The 19200-nt window shown below is 41.7% G+C and overlaps 2 protein-coding genes and 1 non-coding gene across 13 annotated transcripts in view; 2 read left to right on the top strand and 1 right to left on the bottom strand.

Annotated features, from left to right (window-relative positions):
* The window catches only part of CBR4 (carbonyl reductase 4), a 137010-nt gene that overhangs the window by 19900 nt on the left and 97910 nt on the right, over positions 1–19200 (bottom strand). Inside the window, exons 5-6 of one of the 5 annotated variants that reach the window (XM_074396995.1) lie at positions 19101–19144; positions 2616–15960 (exon numbers count right to left, since the gene is read on the bottom strand). The exons of 2 other annotated variants lie outside the window; for them this stretch is intronic. In XM_074396995.1, the coding sequence (XP_074253096.1) occupies positions 15934–15960; positions 19101–19144 (71 nt within the window). In that variant the 3' untranslated portion in view covers positions 2616–15933. Of the gene's footprint in view, positions 1–2615; positions 19145–19200 lie in introns of those variants that run through there. 2 more of the 5 variants (XM_074396994.1, XM_074396998.1) reach the window with 2 other exon arrangements.
* The window catches only part of PALLD (palladin, cytoskeletal associated protein), a 449105-nt gene that overhangs the window by 402344 nt on the left and 27561 nt on the right, over positions 1–19200 (top strand). For 4 of the 7 annotated variants that reach the window (XM_039479030.2, XM_039479027.2, XM_074396992.1 and 1 more), the window contains 2 exons: positions 11868–12003; positions 15778–15876. In XM_039479030.2, the coding sequence (XP_039334964.2) occupies positions 11868–12003; positions 15778–15876 (235 nt within the window). Of the gene's footprint in view, positions 1–11867; positions 12004–15777; positions 15877–17522; positions 17574–19200 lie in introns of all 7 variants that reach the window. The other 3 variants (XM_039479028.2, XM_039479026.2, XM_074396991.1) reach the window with 1 other exon arrangement.
* On the top strand, positions 6715–6817 carry LOC120367836 (U6 spliceosomal RNA). Its single transcript, XR_005582110.1, has one exon. It is a non-coding gene; the product is annotated as a U6 spliceosomal RNA (small nuclear RNA).

Here is a 19200-nt window from a genome sequence, read left to right as displayed (position 1 = left end):
AAACCCCGTCTCTACTAAAAATACAAAAAATTAGCTGGGCATGGTGGCGCGTGCCTGTAATCCCAGCTACTCAGGAGGCTGAGGCAGGAGAATTGCCTGAACCCAGGAGGCGGAGGTTGCGGTGAGCCGAGATCGCGCCATTGCACTCCAGCCTGGGTAACAAGAGCGACACTCCGTCTCAAAAAAAATAAAAATTAAAAAAAAAACCTCTTTTTTTTTCTTTTTTTTCTTTTTGTCTTTTTTTGTAAGATGGGGTTTAACCGTGATGGCCAGGCTTGTCTTGAACTCCTGACCTCAGGTGATCCACCCATCGCGGCCTCCCAAAGTGCTAGGATTACAGGCGTGAGCCACCACGCTCGGCTGTGTAAAAACTCTTAACGTGGCAGTTGGACCCAGCGATTCTTGCCTAGCCACTTAACCATTATCAGAATCAGCACGTTTTCGTTTGAATTAACAGGAGATTCTCATCGGGAACTATTCAGAATCTATGTAGTACTCTCTCTTAACAGTTATAACAAGGAGGGCCTTAGCCACCATTTATTGTGCTAAGCAACTCACATATATTATTTCATTGGATACAGCATTGGCCCAGTTAAACTACTGAGGATTCCAGGAGTAAATAAACTACCCAGGGTCACATAGCCACTAAACAGAGACTTGAATTCGTGCTCTCACCACCAAACTCTGTGTTTTATTATAATGTTTCATACCAGCATTGCAAGGGATGTGAAGGAGTTTGGTTATTAAGTATACACTTAGTGTTTTTGAAAAACCTCAGTGAGCAGATTTCAGAACTAAGCCTTTGTGTAAATCTAGGGAGTGGAAGGAGGCAAAAGCATGTAAATGTCTTTATGTTTTCATGTAGTTAAATGAGGGTGTTTGCAGCCTACTGGAGAAGGATGGTGCCAGTTCTGTCCCTGGCCTGTGATCTCGAGATGCATTCCATGCCTTTAGCTCTGTTTCTGTTTGGAGGTGATCTGATGTCTCTCCTTACATCTCAGTGGTGATGCAGCAGCCCTGTGAGGTCTTTAAAATGGAAAGTCTTGGAGGATAAATAGCATCTATAAAAGTACAGTAAAATCCTCAAATGAAATACAGGGCAGGTGTTTGCCATGTTTGGTTGCAAAGTAGAATGAGTAAAAGCTAGTACTTAACTCATTTTACTGAAGATTTCAGAAATGAGTACGTGCTCGCAAAGGCTAGGCCAGCACCCGCGTCTCAACTCTTCTGCTGAAATCCTAGTTCAGAGTTTGCCAGAAGCATACTGTTGTTCAGAGAGAAAAAGAAGGAAACTACTATAAAGGAGATCTTAGAGTTCCAGTTATTTTTATTCATCTGTAAAAGTGTTCGTTCTACGATATACTAATGCCACTTAGAGACAAGCACTGCTATGTCAGGCCTTGACGAGATGTACAGGCAGCTTCAGTTAGCAATGCTGCTTTTGTTGGGCGCTTCCTAAATGTTGATTACATGAATTTGCAACCTGGCTTCTTCTCAGATCCTTACTGGACGAAACTCAGTCAGTAAATATGTAAAGAAACAAGTCCAGTAAAGGAGCCAAATATAGCCTAGTAACGATGTGATAATGGACTTCTGTTAAAAGTTGTCAGTCAGCTTGTCTGAGGAGAACCTGTGTCTTTCTCACCTGCTTTTCTCTTTGAGCTTTTATTTAGCTGTTGGAAATATATTATCTTGGTACAAAGAAGCTATTAGAGATACCCAAAGAGCCAGAGTTTGTTTCATGATGCCTTTTCATCCTCTCATTAAAGGGGTACCAAATCTTGCTCCCCAGAGAGAGGAGTACTCTGTACACAGTCTGTTCTAGTATTTCTCACAAAGAATTTGATCAAAGATTACTTTTCCAAAGGTGGTGATGATTGTGCCATTTACCATTTTTAGTAGAAACAGCAGTTTGTGCTGATCAGCGACTCTGAAACCCTCAAGTAGTTTTAGGGGCTTACCTCAAGTAACAGGAGCAGCTTGTCACCCTCTACCACAGTGACTCATTTTATGGAGTCAAAATAGTTGATAATTGTTACCACAAGAGTCCAGTCATTCCTGCCGTTTCTTAAAAATTAATGGAGAAGTCATGCTGATTTTGTGGTCATGGAAAACTGTACCCAAAGATAGTGTGCTTTGACATCGAAGTGGCAATACCGGACTACAGAGTTTTAGCTCCATGCCAGCCCAGTAAGCCATTACTAGGTGGCTACCCTTTTGTCTTCAAGGAATTTTCCTATTGCTAAATCACACACACTTGAAGAAATGTGTCTTTTGAAACATGTTTTTCCTCTGGCATACGATGGGATCCGTCATTTGCATTCTGAATTAAAAACAAAAATGTGACGATTTATCCATCATCATCATCCAAATCATTTGCCAAAGACTGTGTCCCTTTCAGGGCTGCCACGACTGGCATCCTGGAACTTGCAGGAACTGCCAAGTTACTGTAAGATGTATATATTCAGTTTCACTTAGAATTGTTATTTAGCTGGATGGTTTTGCCATATATATCAGGTACCAGCAAATAGATTGATTACACATGACTCAATGAAGTAGAAATTCATTAGGTTTTTTTCACCTGCCTTGTTTCACCAAAATCTTAAATATCTTAGTTTCTTAGTTTTCTTTTTTCTTTTTCTTTTTCTTTTTTTTTTTTTTTTTGAGACAGAATCTAGTTCTGTTGCCCAGGCGGGAGTACAGTAGTGCAACTGTAGCTCACTGCAGCTCACTGCAACCTCCACCTCCCAGGTTCAAACAGTTCATGCCTCTGCCACCTTAAAGAGCTGGTGTTACAGGTGTGAGCCACCGTACCCAGCTAATTTTTGTAATTTTAGTAGAGGTGTGGTTTCACCACGTTGGCCAGGCTGGTCTCGAATTCCTGACCTTAGGTGATCTGCTTGCCTCCGCCTCCCAAAGTGCTGGGACTACAGGTGTGAACCACTGCACCCAGACCCTCTTAGTTTTCTTAATCACCACAGTTGCATACTTGCTATTTTATTCTGTTTGTTTCCCATTGTTTTCATTTTAATCTGTAGACAGGAAGGTTAAGTAAGTACTAAGTTTCTAAACAGTCGGTGGAGATAAGGTCTATTACTCATAAGTTTGGGTGGCAGAGGTCAAAGCAGGGAACAAAGGTCATGGATGTCACTGATAAACCACAAAGCTGAGGCTAAAGACAGTGGGCCTCTCTCTCCAGCTCATAGCAACAGCACGCGGTTGTTGGTGGGCTGAGGTCTGGGGAACTTCTCAACATAGTTAGTTCCTCAGTTGCCTTTCTCCCTATCTGCTACATCTTCCTCAAACTTACCGGGGTCACTGGCAGAGAAAATATTGCTCTGCTCAAAGCTGTTGACAGACACAATACTAAGTTGACTAGCAGCTCTTTTAGATGGAGGGAGTAAGGAGAGCATGCCTTAGAGAGAAATCTGTTTGCACTTTTATGAAATTAATGTATTCTCCCCTCACTGTTGCTGGTAAAGCTGGTGTTACAGCCTCCACTGCTGTAACCATGTTTCTCCACATAGTAAATCGCCCTAAGAGATGCTAGGAACCCAGAAGACCTGGCAGAGCTGACAGGCAGAGTGTGGCAATTCTGCCTCTGCCAGTCTCTGAGCCACAGTGCTAAGGCCGAAGGGTAAATCACATCACACCCATCCCTGGAAGCAGACTGGTACTGTTTCTTCTGCCACCCTCACATTCTTGGAATCCATGCTCATGAGGGAGTGCCACACAGCCACAGTACCACAATGTTTGTGCTCTTAACTGCCACTTTTATGGAAGGAGGGCTTTGGTTTCAAATGCTGCCCCATGTCTGTCACAATAAGAGCATGTGTCAACAGGAGCTTTTATTATATAGGCTGCAGCTCCTTATGGACATTATCTCATTGTCACTCTTTCTCCCTGATAGGAAGCAGGTAGGTGGGGACACTGTCATCATTGTTACTCAAGAAGGGACGGGATTTCCCAGGGTTCCAGAAGAAAAGCCTCAGCAAGGAGAGAATAGCATGACTTAGGTTCATCTCAAAGCTAATGTCTAACATTTCTTGATTAAAGAAAACTGTTTTAGAAGCAGCAAATCAGAATCCTCCAAGTCGAGGAAAAGTTTGTAACAAATTTAGTTGTACTTTAAGATTTATGACACAGGGCATTTTAAACATTTTTCAAGTCAAGGCCTTGATTAGATCGTAACCAGTGAAAAAGAATCCCACAGATACAAACTGCAGTGTACTCTGCAGACATCTCATTATTCCTATTTTTCTTCTATTTTTCAAAAAACAGCCAGGGGTAGGGGGATGGCTTTTCATTCTCTGGCCTGAAGGGGTTGGAGGTGTTATTATTGGGTTCATTCCTGTCCAGTATCTTACCAAGCTGTATCCAATCCTGGGCAAGTATTGACCAGCACGTTAGTAGGTGAGGCCTCCAGAATCTGCCATGACTGGGTTATTCTGTTGAATCGTCTCTGCCCTGGGGCAGCTCAGCATCAGACCTGTAGGCTGTGTACCAGGTTGTACAGATGAATGAACAGAAGTAACCCACACGGCTTTGTCATTCTTTTCTAAAGAACCCAAAATATAACGTGAGGAGAATTTGATATTAGAATAAAGTTATCTATTTTCCTTTAAATATGAGCTTTTATACTTTAACAGCATTTGCTTCACCATACAATTCAGTAAAAGAAAAATAGAATTGACATATGAATATATGTCAAAAAAATAGAATTGTATATGTAGGGCTCTTTTATATATGAATGTATTACATTCTTGAATGTAAGTGATATCTAAATGCCAGCATGTTAATGACTTTGCTCACTCTGAAATTTTGTGGAATTTAGTTACCATCAGATTTCACTGAATATGAGAAGAGTAGAATAAGAGGACTTGAAATGGCTGAAAAAATTCTCTGATTCCAGTACCTTCCCTCTTAAATCAGTATTGTACTCTGGAAATTTGAGTTTCTGAAATCTGCTGACAGAATTGACCTAAAACAGCATGTCAAGGGAAGGATGCTTTCGAGATTATTCAGTAGCCAAAAAAAGAGACCTCCTGGGATTTGGTGGTGATTGAATCTGGAAGACTTTACCTTCCAGATGCTTGAGTATACGTTTTAGATGTTTTTACCCCAACCACGTGAATACTATTTTTAAATGACAAATGACTTACTGTTAAAGCCAGAGTAAACAGATCAGTAAGTAATGTGTTTTGTACAGTTGGGCTGAGTGTGTATACAATGAAGTATTTAGTGTGGAGGCCTGTTATGAATTGTTCATTGGTTAAGGTTTGCCTCTGAGTATGGATTTTTGTGAAACATTGTGGTTTCAGTAACTACTAACTTTGAATACTACTTTATTTTTTTTTTAAATCGTGCAAACCATCAAAAAAGATCATATCTTTGTCACCACTCTTTATTTCCTACTGACTTGCTGCTCTTCATTTATCAAAAGAAGGTGTCACTTCAGGGAGCAAAACTACAACCATCTTAATTAAGTTCTAACACAGCATTAGTTTTGTAGGAAAACAAACTCAGTGTCCAAAATTTTGCCTCAAAACTTACCATTGCTTTTCTTTCCTCATGCCTCCCCTTTCAAGACACTCCGCTTTTATCTGCAGCTCCACCTTGCATGCTACCCCTAATCCTTGTCCTCAATTTTTAACACAATGTCGTAAAGTGTTTCTAAATTACACTAGTCCAGTGAGATGCTCTCTGGAAAACAGCAGATGTTCCATGTGAGAATGAGTGTGAGAAAGCCATATTCCATCCCTGTTTCCTCAGGGTTCACACTGCCCATCCGTTGGCCTTGCCAGCCTTGTTCCGGTCGTGGGGCCTCTGCGCTGCCAGGCTCTCCCTGTAGGTCTCCCGTAGCCAGCCACTTTCTATGGTGACTTCCACTGTAGTCACCTCAGAAGTCTGACCGGCCACATTGTCTGACACGGTCCTCTCCTCATACTTCTGCACTTCACTGACTTTACCACGTTCCGACATGTCTCGCCTTCCATTCATCTCTCTCTGCCGTATTCACCATAAAAACACAGTTTTTCTAACTATCATGACCTAGTTCAATGTTATATTTCTAGCACCTGGAACAGAGTTGAACAATGAGAAGGCAAACAGTAAGGGCTTTTTGCACATTCTTGGAAATTCTGGACAAGAATTCTTGGCATCTTTTTAAACTCCTTCCCGTCTTTCATTCTGTTTCCCTCGGCCAGTCTCGTCTCTGTGACTCACTTCCATGCTGGGTATTTTCTTCTGCCATTTCACATCCACTTTTACTACACCCGGCACTGTTCTAACTCAGTGATTTTCTGAGATACAAGGTGTTAAAACCCACATTTTACAAAGGAGGAAACTCAGACATACGGTCATTAGGTAACTAGCCCAAACCACACAGCTTTTAAGTGGTTTAGGAAAAAAAAAAAAAACAAAAAACAGGTTCTCAGGTCTGTTTCTTTTTTCATGCTGACTCTGAATTTCTTCCCCTCCTCCACTCTGCTCGCCTACGCCCTCGTCATCACTCAAGGCTGTCTTAGAACTTGCCGCCTCTTCTGCAGTCATTCTAGCCAGCACTGTTTTCTGCTGCTTTTCTATTCCCATTGCACCTAGAATTGGTACCACCTTAACTTATTCCCCAACTTGGTTATTAGCCTCTTTGATCAAGGACCATCCTTTAGGATTTGGGGGGGCCTTTGCCACCTCACGTAAAATAGTGTTGAGTGTTCACTTCAGCAGTGCATATACTAAAATTGAAATGAGACAGAGAAGATGAGCCTGGCCTCTGTGCAAGGATGACACACAAAGTCATGAAATGCTCTGTATTTTTAAACCGTAGAGCCTCTATGAAACTGCCGTTTTTGTAAGTTTAAAATGTTCAAATATTAGTCATTGTAAATAATTTCCCATTGGAATCTTACTCCTCCCACCGCCCCGCCAAGTTTCAGTTTCAAGCACTGACCACTAGGACTGGCAGATCTCCAGCCACATACATTTGCAGAAAGCCAGATTTGCAATGCAGTGTGTCATGGAGCTCATGCTTGTTGAAGGGAATCTTCAATGGGCTGGACACATTCATTTTAGTAGGAGGCAGAGGTGGCCTAACAGCACAGGTTCAGAATCTAATTTTCATAGCCTTCAAGGATGAATGCAACACAAACTAAGTAGTAGACTGTGATCACCATTCCAAGTGCAGAGGCAAGTATTTGTACATGCTGTCATCTCCAAAGCACCAAATAATGCATATGTCACCACTGCTAAAATGGTCCTCTTCCAGGAGCTATTTCGGTAAAGAACCTACAGTTCCCATTGCCACCTATGTATGTATGTACAAACATATAAATTAGTCCAAATTCTAATTTTGTCTCATTTTTCTTTGCAGAAAAACAGGTAAGATCAGTAAAGGAAGATATGAGCAATTAATGTTACAGTTCTTCAATTAAATGTACTAAGAAGCAAAAACTATTTAGTATTGAGACTATAGTGACGAAGCTTTTTTATATATTCTTTCATTTTTGTGCATAAAATCTTAATACGTAGAAGTATGTCATCAGGCATTAACAATCACTCACCTTACAAACCAACTATTCTGTTCTAGGCTTAACAGGATTTGTACAGATGTATTGGCCTTGCACTGTGCCGTGCTAAATGCTTAATAAATATTTGTCTAATCACTATTAGACATTTAAACAAATATTAAAGCCAGGAACAGTGGCTCATGCCTGTAATCCCAGCTCTTTGAGAGGCCAAGGCAAGAGGATCACTTGAGCCCAGGAGTTTGAGACCAGCAGGGAACATAGGGAGAAAATGACCCTACAAAAAATTAAAAATTAGCCAGGCATAGTGGTATGCACTTGTGGTCCCAGCTGCCTAGAGGATGAGGCAGGAAGATTGCTTGAACCTCCTAGGATGTCAGGGCTTCAGGGAGCTGTGATCACACCACTGCATTCTAGCCTGGGCAACAGAGTGAAACCCTGTCCATAAAAAGAAAAATATTTCAGTTCATTGATTTTTATTTCTGTGCTAATTGTTTAGAACCAAGAAAATAGAGCACCTTAAATTCTGTAAGTAAAGAGGAAAATGTCTTTAATGTTGTGGGAAATTAGGAGTTAAGTAACTGCCCTTAATGCTGGTAATACGTTAGGTGAATTGACTTGTTAAAAGAAAGATAGAATAGGTTTTTACTTGGGCCGAAGACAAACTGGAATTGTATCCTCTGAAAGGATAAGTTACCTTGTGGCAGAGATACAAACGAAAGTGACGACTGGAATGTTCTAGAGCAGTTGTTCCAAGTCCCTTTAAGAGGCAAATATACTGAGAAATGCTTCCCAACAGGACTTACTCTACAGTGAATAGACAGGTATTTCCTTGTCTAAGAGAACTGTGGCTGCCTCTCACAAACCAGTTCTCTGCTCCTCCAGATTAGACGGCCCGTTCTGACCTTCCAGTCCCCGCGCCCCCGCTTTCTCATTTGTGCGGAGAACACAGCTCTCAGCGTAGTCTACCTGGAGAAGCACAGTGGCACCTCTGTCATCAAAGGCTGCTCAGCACACGTGCTTGTGCAGTGGTGAGCATTGCACAGGCTGACAGTGATCATGGGAACGTGTGTGCTCCCAGCCCCTGCTGATGTCACAGAGAGCTAGCTGTCCAGTTGTCTTCAGTTTACCTTGAAGGTGGCTTCAGTACCTAGCTCTTTAGTTCTCAGATGTAAGGCTGTAGTAAAATGCAGAGAACTCTCCTTCCAAAATTATGTAATTTTTACTTGTTCTGAGCCTGACTTTTTACATGTGATCTGATTTCACATGGCTCTGGCACAAGTTTTCTTGACTGAGGAGGGAGGGGAGAGAGAAATCAGAAGTAGAGATAGACCGTGCATCCATTCACGCATTCCAGAAATGTTTGAGTGTCTGTTGGCACGGTGATGAACAAAGGAGCCATCGTGAGGGAGAGACCATTTGAAAGAAGCAATAGTAGAGTGTGAGTGCTATGAAGAAACAAACATGGCACAATAAGCAATGGGACGGCTTAGGGACATCCTTTCCCAGGAGCTGTTACACTGAAGACTGACGACGACATAACCCAGGTAAAAGAGTGGGAGGGAGAGAGGTTCCAGGCTCAGGAAAACTAGCAAACTCTGCGTATGTTTGTTAAGGGATTGCATGATACTAAACACTGAAGTTATAAATAACTCCTGCAGTTCTTACTGCCAACATGTCTCGGGGTCATTGCCCACTTTCCTAAAAATCAAAATCAGTTTGCGAAGTGTAGTGTTATCTTATTTGAACTTAGGGGCAAATGACTAAAAGGGACGAACCTAGAAAAGCAGGTTTTAATCAGTTAGCATGTTTTCCACCGTAGGTGTCCAAAGACTCAACTCCCGGGAGATTCAACGCTCAGAGTTTACTGACCTATGAAACAAGTCGCGGGTAGCGCAGTCCCATGGTAGGTTAAGACAGCAGGGCCCAGGTACTCTCGGTCTTTGCAGTCTATCATCATTGGCACGTACGGGTTCTCTTCTTACAGTTACGGAGTGAACACCACCGCTTCTGGCCTGACATTTCTGCACAGTGAGACCCAGTGAAAGAAGAGGGGCATTTCTTCCTTCCATTTCCTTTTAGTGTGAGAGAATTTTAACTAGAGCACCTCACTACCTCCCACTACCTCAGTCGCATTGGCCCGGGCTATCTCACATGTCTTTAGCCAAGCTACTCACTCTCCAGGGGCTCGAGACCATTTAAATTGATGTACATTAGTTACCCCCTGAGTTTGGGGAGGGAGATCACTTTCTATAAGCACAGCGAAGGGTGAACACCCAGCAAAATCAGGGAAAGTTCAGCAGGGAAACAAAGGGGCGTGGCCAAGACGAAAGGGCGGCTGTTGGGGAGACCCGGAGCATAGGCCTCCGGAGTGCATGGAGTCGTGACTAAGGAGGGCCGGGAACAGGGTCCTGACATCTGAGTTTCTGCTGCAGACTTAGTGACTTTTATTCCCAGCACTGGTGGGTGAAATGGGGAAACCAGTGTTTAGGTGCATTCTTAGCCTTACTGGTGCTTTCTACTGGATCAGTAAAGTGACATCAGGCACACACTGCCATGGCACATTTGCAGTAAAGTTTTTTGGGTTTTTTTTGGGGGGGGGGGGCGGCGGGGCGGGAGACAGCATTTCACTCTGTCGCCCAGGCTGGGGTGCAGTGGTGTGACCTCGGCTCACTGCAACCTCTGCCTCCCAGGTTCAAGCAATTCTTATAGCCCAGCCTCCCAAGTAGCTGGGATTACAGATGCGCACTACCACACATGGCTAACTTTTGTATGTTTACCAGAGATGGGATTTCACCGTGTTAGCCAGGCTGGTCTCAAACTCCTGACCTCAGGGGATTTACCCACCTTCGTCTCCCAAAGTGCTGGGAATACAGGTGTGAGGCACCAATGCCTGGCCTGCAGCAAACTTTTTAAACTTAGAAATATCTTATGAAATATATGACAAATAAGGAACTATATACAGCGTATATGTATAGCTTAATAAAATGAAATTCTTATCCATTTCTAGTACCTTTGAAGCCCCCATGTAACCCTCCCTAATTGCATCCACAACTCTTCCTGAGAGGTAACTGCTACCCTGAATTTCTGAGTTAATCATTCTCCTCTTCATGGTTTTAACATGTATGTATGCTCCCCTCGGTTTCTTTCTAAAACTTTTGCATATATCACCTAGAGAACTTGTTCAGACACAGATTGCTGGGCCCCAACTCAGAATGTGTGATTCAGCAGGTCTAGGGCGATGCCAAAAATCTGCATTCCTAACAACTTCAGGTCATGCCAATGCTGCTGGTTCAGGGACCACACTTGGAGAACCACTGATGTAGCAGGGGACTGTTTTACTTCTGCCTGTTTATAAATAGAAGTATATTGTATCTATTCTTCTGTGACTTGCTTTTTTTCACCCGAACTTTGTTTTTGAAGTTTAAGTTTGTTGATATCGGTAGTGATAGGTCAATTCATTCCCCATGGCTTACTATTCTATTTCTCATTAATTTTTGTCCACTGCCCTATGAGGGAAAAGGAAGAAAAATAGGAAGCAACTTGCTTAAGGCACCAACAGAAGTTATTCCGTACCCATCAGTCATCCAGCACCAGAGACCCCTGGCTCACACAACTCAGGTCATTGTTGCTGCCTTTGGAAGGAAAAGTTCTGAGATACCACCTGTCCCAAGAGCCCTGGGATCTCCAGCGGTTCAGGAGACTTTGGAACACCAGGCACTGTAGGACCTGCTGACCTGCCAGAGCCCTCTTGTATAAAACAGACCTCAAATAACACTGGCCTACCCTTACCAAATCAGGATATAAGGGGATGGAAGAGAAGGTAACAGACTTAATATGCATTTCATATGGGCTAGGCACTATTATCGAAGAATGAATGACAAAGGACCAGAAGACTGAATAAAAGTATGATAAAAATATGTTTCTTTCAACCTCACAGCATTCTTATGTGGTATTTTTTAAAAACTTGCCCAAGTTCACAGACAATACGAGGTAGGGTCAGATTTTAAACTCAGGTCTACTTACAAATCACATCATTCTCTCACTTTACGTTGCTGCCTCCGTAAGACCACAATAAGATGCAGGCCTTCCCCATCCTTGGCATTTACCTAACCGCTAAGGCAGACTCCCCTAAGGAATGTGAACTTCCTCTGAAACCTGGAGCCAGTTAGTGTTGCCTGAACCAGCTTTCACGGTTCTTTCCATAATAGTTGGAATAGATGCAGCATAAAAAAGAGGGAGCGACATGCTGACCCCTTGCACTGTCTTTGTTGGACTTGAATGTTTGACTTGGATTTGTATGTCTGACAACTCACTAGACTGCCTTGTGCTTTTGTCCTGCAGCGGTTTTCCGAAGAAGGCCAGTAGGACTGCTAGAATAGCCTCTGATGAGGAGATTCAAGGCACAAAGGATGCTGTTATTCAAGACCTGGAACGAAAACTTCGCTTCAAGGAAGACCTCCTGAACAACGGCCAGCCGGTACTGACAGATTTGGGACCTGGACTTGGAGAATTAGCTACCCACATGCCTTTCCTCCTTTCTCTAAGACTTAGGTGCTTCCTAGTTGTCCACAACATGATGATTTTTGAGACGGGGTCTCACTTTGTCACCCATGCTGGAGTGCAATGGTGTGGTCACAGCTCACTGCATCCTTGACCTCCAGGCGCAAACAGTCCTCTGAGCTCAACCTCACGGGTAACGGGGACCACAGCACATGTCACCATGCCTGGCTAGTTTTTAATTTTTTTAGAGACAGAGTCTCCCTATGTTGCCTGGGCTGGTTTCAAACTCCAGAACTCAGGCAATCCACCCTCCTTGGCCTCCAAAAGTGCCATAGGCATGAGCCTCTGCACCCAGCCACAGTATTTTATTACCCTTCAATCTCAACATTTCTCTTAATGTAAGGATTTGAATCCAGAGACAAAACAGAAAATAAAAGGCCCTCCTTCCATTCATTCTTCACTGCTTTCTCCTAGGCATAAAAGCTTTCTAAGAGTGAAGAGAGTGAGTGGGAAGGAAAGGAAGAAGGAAGGGCAGATATCTGGTTGGGAGTGGAAGAAATGAGCAATGCCAATCGTATACATAAAAAAAAAAGGAACACAGGGATTTCATTCTGGCTGATGGGACTGGGGAGGGAGGGAGGGAGGGAGGGAAGGAGAAGGTATGCTCTGGAGTGGTTATCTACCTAGAAACAGCGAATTGCAGTTAAAGTATCAAAAAGAGAATTGTGTTCCATGGTATGTACTGCTTCTACACACACACACACACACACCCCCCCCTAGAGAAATCATGGCGGAAGCCCTGTCCTTTTCTCCCAGACGGCTACTAGATACTGATTCAGTATCTGAAAGAGCAAGGGCCATTCCACAGTCTTGTTCTGGTTGGTTAGAGCGAGACAACTAAACTGTAGGAAGAAATAATTGTTTTACGGCTCCAAAACTGTAAAGGACCTAAATAGGTTTGGTAAAATATACATATAAGATGTTTTCTCCACTGGACTTGGTTTCCTCATCAGTTTTTTAATCTCTTTTGTTGATGCTTTTTTTTTTTAAGTACTCTTTCCAGAATATTTTAAGGGGATGGGAAAAGCATCCCCATTAAAAGTCTAGAAAATAAGACTTAGCAGGTAAAGGAAAGGAGCCTTCTGTACCTTTTTTAAGGAATTATCACTGGAAAAAATTGCCTAGCTCTTAAGGACAAGAAAAGGATCTTTTGTATAAAATCTCCCTTTCAGACACCTTTTTCAGAGTAGAAAGCTCTCTATAATTATGTTTTCTGAGAATTTTTTTTTTTTTTTTTTTTTTTTTGAGACGGAGTTTCGCTCTTGTTACCCAGGCTGGAGTGCAATGGCGCGATCTCGGCTCACCGCAACCTCCGCCTCCTGGGTTCAGGCAATTCTCCTGCCTCAGCCTCCAGAGTAGCTGGGATTACAGGCACGTGCCACCATGCGCAGCTACTTTTTTGTATTTTTGGTAGAGACGGGGTTTCACCATGTTGACCAGGATGGTCTCGATCTCTTGACCTCGTGATCCACCCGCCTCAGCCTCCCGAAGTGCTGGGATTACAGGCTTGAGCCACCGCGCCCGGCCGTTTTCTGAGAATTTTAATTATCAAACATGGATAAAGAAAACTGTGAGAAGAGGCCACACTTGATTAGAAAGGTGGAGAGCAGAGGTGGGGTGCTGAATGCTGACTTTAATAGGATATCTTAATCTGATTAAGAAAAATTAAAATTTGAATGAAGTTTTGTGTTACTCATTTCACTGAATACAGAAGATTTTCACAAAGGGAAAATATTTTCTCCCTGAAAGTGATTACATGTGTAAATGTACATACTCTGGAAGTTTTCCCTGGCTCTGTCAACTAAAGCCTTTAAAAGATTAAAATAAATACATATGGGAACTTTTCAAGCCAGGCAAGGCATCCCTCCAGCTTTTTTTCTTTTTGGCTATTCATGTCAATATTCCTTATGGACTAAGATTCTCTTGGTTAAGGTAAGACTTCCATAAGCTATTGGTCAACCCACATTATGTATACTGTATGTATATTTATATTCATCTGTTTAGCAGTGAATAAGAATAAGTTCCACGGGTATCCACATTTGAGAGCTTAAAATGACAAGTAAGGTTTCCCTTTGTAGAAAATGGCATTCTAAACTCTGTCCTAATATTATATATTATTCTCTTATTTTTGGCATCTGTAGACAAGGGCTTTTATAGCCACATGGCATAGTGACTTAGAAACAAAACTGTGAAGTAAATTTGGCTTCTAGTGGTCGCAGGTGCATTCTGGTGAAGGAATAGATGTGAAATTGATATTTCTGCTTACACGAAACAGAGTAGAAAACACTCCAGCCCTGCCTTTGATGTGTTACAATTCTCCATGAAAAGATTAGGAAAGCTTTTTAAGAGATCAGGTATTTAAGACTCTTTGAAAACTGAATTCACTGATTTTTAGTAGGTGTGAGAAGATTAATTTAATAATAGCAGTGGACTCAGATGCTTCATGCAACACTGAGACTCCTACCGCTGCCTCTTCTCGTCCTCTGCCCTTTCGTTATTAAGTGAAATAACTGACCTGCAGGACTAGTTGTCATTTAGAACTTGACTTGTTTCACTTCCTGGTTTCAGCTGGGACTGAGACCAGCAATGACTGGAAACTGTAAATTTACCCAACATATCTTCCTGACTAGAGAGTTTCCAATCAACTTTGCATTTATATTTAGAAGTTTGGAAGTTTATCTGAAATAATTTCTGTATATTTTTTAGATTCCACCTTACCAATTATTCTCTATTTCTAATCAAACACTTGCTTATCAAATGCCCCTGATGAGGCAGATGGTGTCTGAAAATTCCCTCCAGACCCTTAAGTCTAAGGCACTTTAGAATGAGTATTGAAGAGCAGGTATCACCCCAATAGTCAGACAAAAATGCTGGCATTTCTTACATATAACAATGGCGTAGCTAAAATGTTCTGAGTCAATTCCAAAGTGCTGGCTGCAAGACAGAAGAACACTCACTTTCTTGGCCTGATGGGCAAGCAGTCTGCATCTGAGTCAAGTCGCGAAGTGAGGCTGTTAGCTTTGGCAAGTGTCTTGTATAATCCTCCTGCTGCTTCGGCCGTGTGCATCATTCTCTGGGGATTAGGATAGTTGCCTCCAATCTGCTATGTTATATAGCAGCCTGGAAAATGCTCTTAGAGGTGAGAACCCCAAAGCAGGCAGGACCACCATTGCCAGCTCATCCAAATCTTCCTTGTATGTGCGGACACTTACTGAGCACACACTGTTAAATGACTGATAGAATTATTTCCATTAGTGATACCAGTTCTGTTCTTTTTGGTCAGTTCATTCTCCTTTTGAGTATCTTTGTTTTTTTATTTGTTCTGAAGCTGATGGATGGCTATAAAAATAACTTTTAACTTGTATTTTGCTGTTTACATATCTTTTTTTCTATGTTTTTCGTTGAGGACATGACAAATCTTTTCTCTGCGATTTCTGCCTTGTCGCTTATTGCTCACTCTAAATTCGTGCTGTACCAGTTGGTGGCTCTTTGGATTAGGCCATTGCTACTGGAAAGGCAGGTAAAAGGCAGAGCAGCCGAAGCAAGAAAAAGAAACAGGCAGGTGTCTGAAGCTGCAGAGAGAAGTTACAGAAAATCGCTCCCGTGTGTTTTGTTTTATACTTTTTCATAAGGCAATGTATGTCTGTGATTCTTTTCTAATTTTGTATTTTTTGTGGCTTACTTTGTTTAGAGGTTAACATATGAAGAAAGAATAGCTCGTCGACTGCTAGGTGCTGACAGTGGAACTGTCTTCAATATTCAGGAGCCAGAAGAGGAAACAGCTAATCAGGTACCATGTTGCTCTGGACTTCTTAGACTAACATTTATTCCCCTTTTTCCATCTTCCTTATGGACACTGTTCTTGGGATTCATTCTGTGGAGAGTAGTGGGCAAGTCACAGAAAAGCAATATTAACATTTTTAATTGAACATACACTAATTTTTATTGAACATACACTGTGTTAAGTGGCTGAGAGAATTCTTTCCATCAGTGATACCTGTTCTTTTTATCTTCTTAATTATTCTCCTTTCCACTACGTTTCCATTTTCCTGTCCTGTGTTTTATGCAAAGTAATTTTGTGTGGAGAAACACGTTTCCACTGACACTGTTTGAAAGAGCTAGTGAATATTTCCCATTGGAGTTGGCCCTTGAACAAGACAGGGCTTAGGGGTCCATCCAACCCCATGCACAGTTACAAACCCACACACAATGTCTGAGTCTTCAAAAACTTAACTGATAGACAGCCTCTTGTTGACTGGAAGCCTTACTGATAACAGAGTTGATTAACACGTATTCTATACGTTATATGTATTATAGATAAGCTAGGGAAAAGGAAGTGTTTCAAAGAACGTCTTAAGAAATAGAAAATGCATTTACAATTCATTAAGTAGCAGTGGGTCATCATAAAGGCCTTCATCCTCCTTGTCTTAAATTAGAGTAGTCTGAAGAGAAGGAGGAAGAGGAGTGGTTTGTCTTGCTTGTCTCAGGGGTTGCAGAAGAGGAAGACAATCCACACATAAGTGGACCCATGCAGCTCAGACTTGTGTTGTTCAAGGTCAACTGTTTATTCTTAATAGCTAGTCAAAATAAAATACCTATGTGTAGAATCTCTCTACTAAAAATACAAAAATTAGCTGGGTGTAGTGACGTGTGCCTGTAGTCCAAGCTACTTAGGAGGCTGAGACACGAGAATCACTTGAACCCAGGAGGCAGAGGTTGCAGTGAGCCGAGATCAGACCACTGTACTCCAGCCAGAACAAGACTCCATTTCAAAAAAAAAAAAAAAAAAAAAAAAAAAAAAGTGCACTTAATACACCTAACCTACCAAACATCGTAGGTTAACCTAGCCTAGCCTATATTAAACGTGCTCACAACACTTATTAGCATACAGTTGGGCAAAATCATCTAACACAAAGCCTATTAAAAATAAAGTGTTGAATATGTGATTTCTGGAATATTGTACTGAAAGTGAAAAACAGAATGGTTGTGTGAGTACTCACGGTACAGTTACTACCAAATGCATATTGCTTTCACGCCGTTATAAAGTTAAAAATATTTTTAAGATAACTACAGTTGGGGACCATCTATAGCTATAAATCACTAATCAGCAGAAGGAACTAAAACGCTATTTTTGTTCCCCTGCTACCACCAAAAAAAGTCACTTCGTGGATTTGATGTGAGCTGCTCTATAATATCTGTTGCTTCTATTCGGAGTTTGAAGATACAGTCTCAAGAGAAAATAAAGTATTAAAACAAGTGTAAAGGGTCAAGTAAATGCTCATGTCTTTTGAGAAATGGGTCATCTTTCAGAATCTGAAAGTTTTGCTGTGCTCAGTATTGCTAGCACAAAGCTTTCACTTAAGGAAAATTGGAAATCTTGCTGCATTCTTGCTATTTCTGTTATTAGTCTTCACATCTCTTTTTCTACCATTACAGGACATTGGGTCTCCTCATGCTTCTGTAGGGAGTCCTCTGGATGGTCAAAAGGTTAAGCTGTTCACCTTTCTTCTCCTTTCAAAGTCTTTCACTGTGTCTATTTTCTTCTGTTCTTTCTGTTTTACATGTGTCTGTCTTTTCTGCCGTATATTAATTATAAATGCTATGGCCAGTATCTGTTTCATTTAATGTCAGATGTACAAAATGACTGCAGCATGAGTTTTCTTGTCATGTATTTACCAACTTGAATTTATTTATTTTTTTGAGATGGAGTTTGCTCTTGTTGCCCAGGCTGAAGTGCAATAGCATGATCTCAGCTCACTGCAACCTCCACCTCCCAGGTTCAAGCAATTCTCCTGCCTTAGCCTCCCAAGTAGGTGGGATTTACAGGTGCATGCTAATATGCCTGGCTAATTTTGTATTTTTTAACAGAGATGGGGTTTCACCATGTTGACCAGGCTGGTCTCGAACTTCTGACCTCAGGTGATCCACCCACCTTGGCCTCCCACAGTTCTGGGATTACAGGCATGAGCCACAACACAGTGTCTGGCCTCCAGCTTGAATTTAATTCTGGATTAAATTGCTGGATCCAATTGCTAGATACTCTGAACATTAAATCAAGAAAAGTTTTTCATTTGTTAGACCTTTCTATAGGAAAAAGTGCTGATTCTTCAAGTGATTAATATGATAGCAACTAGACGAAGCAAAATAACTTGTGCTATAATTCCTGAAGTTTTATTTATTATGTTGTATTTCTTCCCTCAAACCAACAAACTTTTTAAACACTGAGTAATTTCTTTATGAGAAAACATAGTTAAAATTATCTTTCATTTAATATTAAATGGGGAATATTTTACATGGGCTGCCTTGTCTTCACTGCACTTTTTCTTTTTGTTTTGGAGACGGAGGCTCACTCTTTTGCCCAGGCTTGAGTACAGCGGTACAGCCACAGTGCACTGCAGCCTCAACTTACCGTGATCAAACGATCCTCCCATCTCAGCCCCCCAAGTAGCTGGGACAACAGACATGTACCCATGCCCAGCTTTTTTTTTTTTTTTTTTTTTTTAATTTTTTTGTAGAGATGGGGTCTCACTTTGTTGCCCAAGCTGGTCTCAAACTCCTGGCCTGAAGCAGTCCTCCCACCCTGGCCTCTCGAAGTGTTGGGAATTACAGGCATAAGCCACTGTACCGGGTCTTTATTGCACTGTATAGGCAAGAAAATTGTAGGATCCACCTTAATCACCACAGGAATGTTGATAGGTTGTTTTTTTTCTTAAGCAAAATTTTGACTAGACTGTCAGTCCTATTTTTTCTTCTAAAGATGGTGGGTTCCTAACAGCTGCAGAGCTGAGGAGGAGGCCCCTGCAAGACAGGGATTGTTATAGGTGAAATAAGAAAAACAAAACATGGTACCATTTTTTCCATTATTCTTTTGCTAAAATTGTATGTAATATGGCAGCTGCTTGTCACATGTACTGTTAGCCTTCTGGAGAGATGCACCACCCTGCATCAGCTTTTACAGAAGGAAATCAGCGTTCCATTATATTTTATTGTTAGCAACAGTTTAGGAATACATACCTTTGCTTTTGCCTTTTTCTTTCCTTCCCTTTCCTTCCCCTTGCCTGAGAGAAAAGAAGGAAAAAAATATTCATCTTTTCTCCACCCTCTTTTTGGATGA

Source organism: Saimiri boliviensis, chromosome 3 (genome assembly GCF_048565385.1).
Source record: "Saimiri boliviensis isolate mSaiBol1 chromosome 3, mSaiBol1.pri, whole genome shotgun sequence".
In the NCBI taxonomy this organism is placed as follows: Eukaryota; Metazoa; Chordata; class Mammalia; order Primates; family Cebidae; genus Saimiri; species Saimiri boliviensis.
Note: the sequence above shows the minus strand (reverse complement) of the source record. Positions and strands in the feature narration are given on the sequence as shown.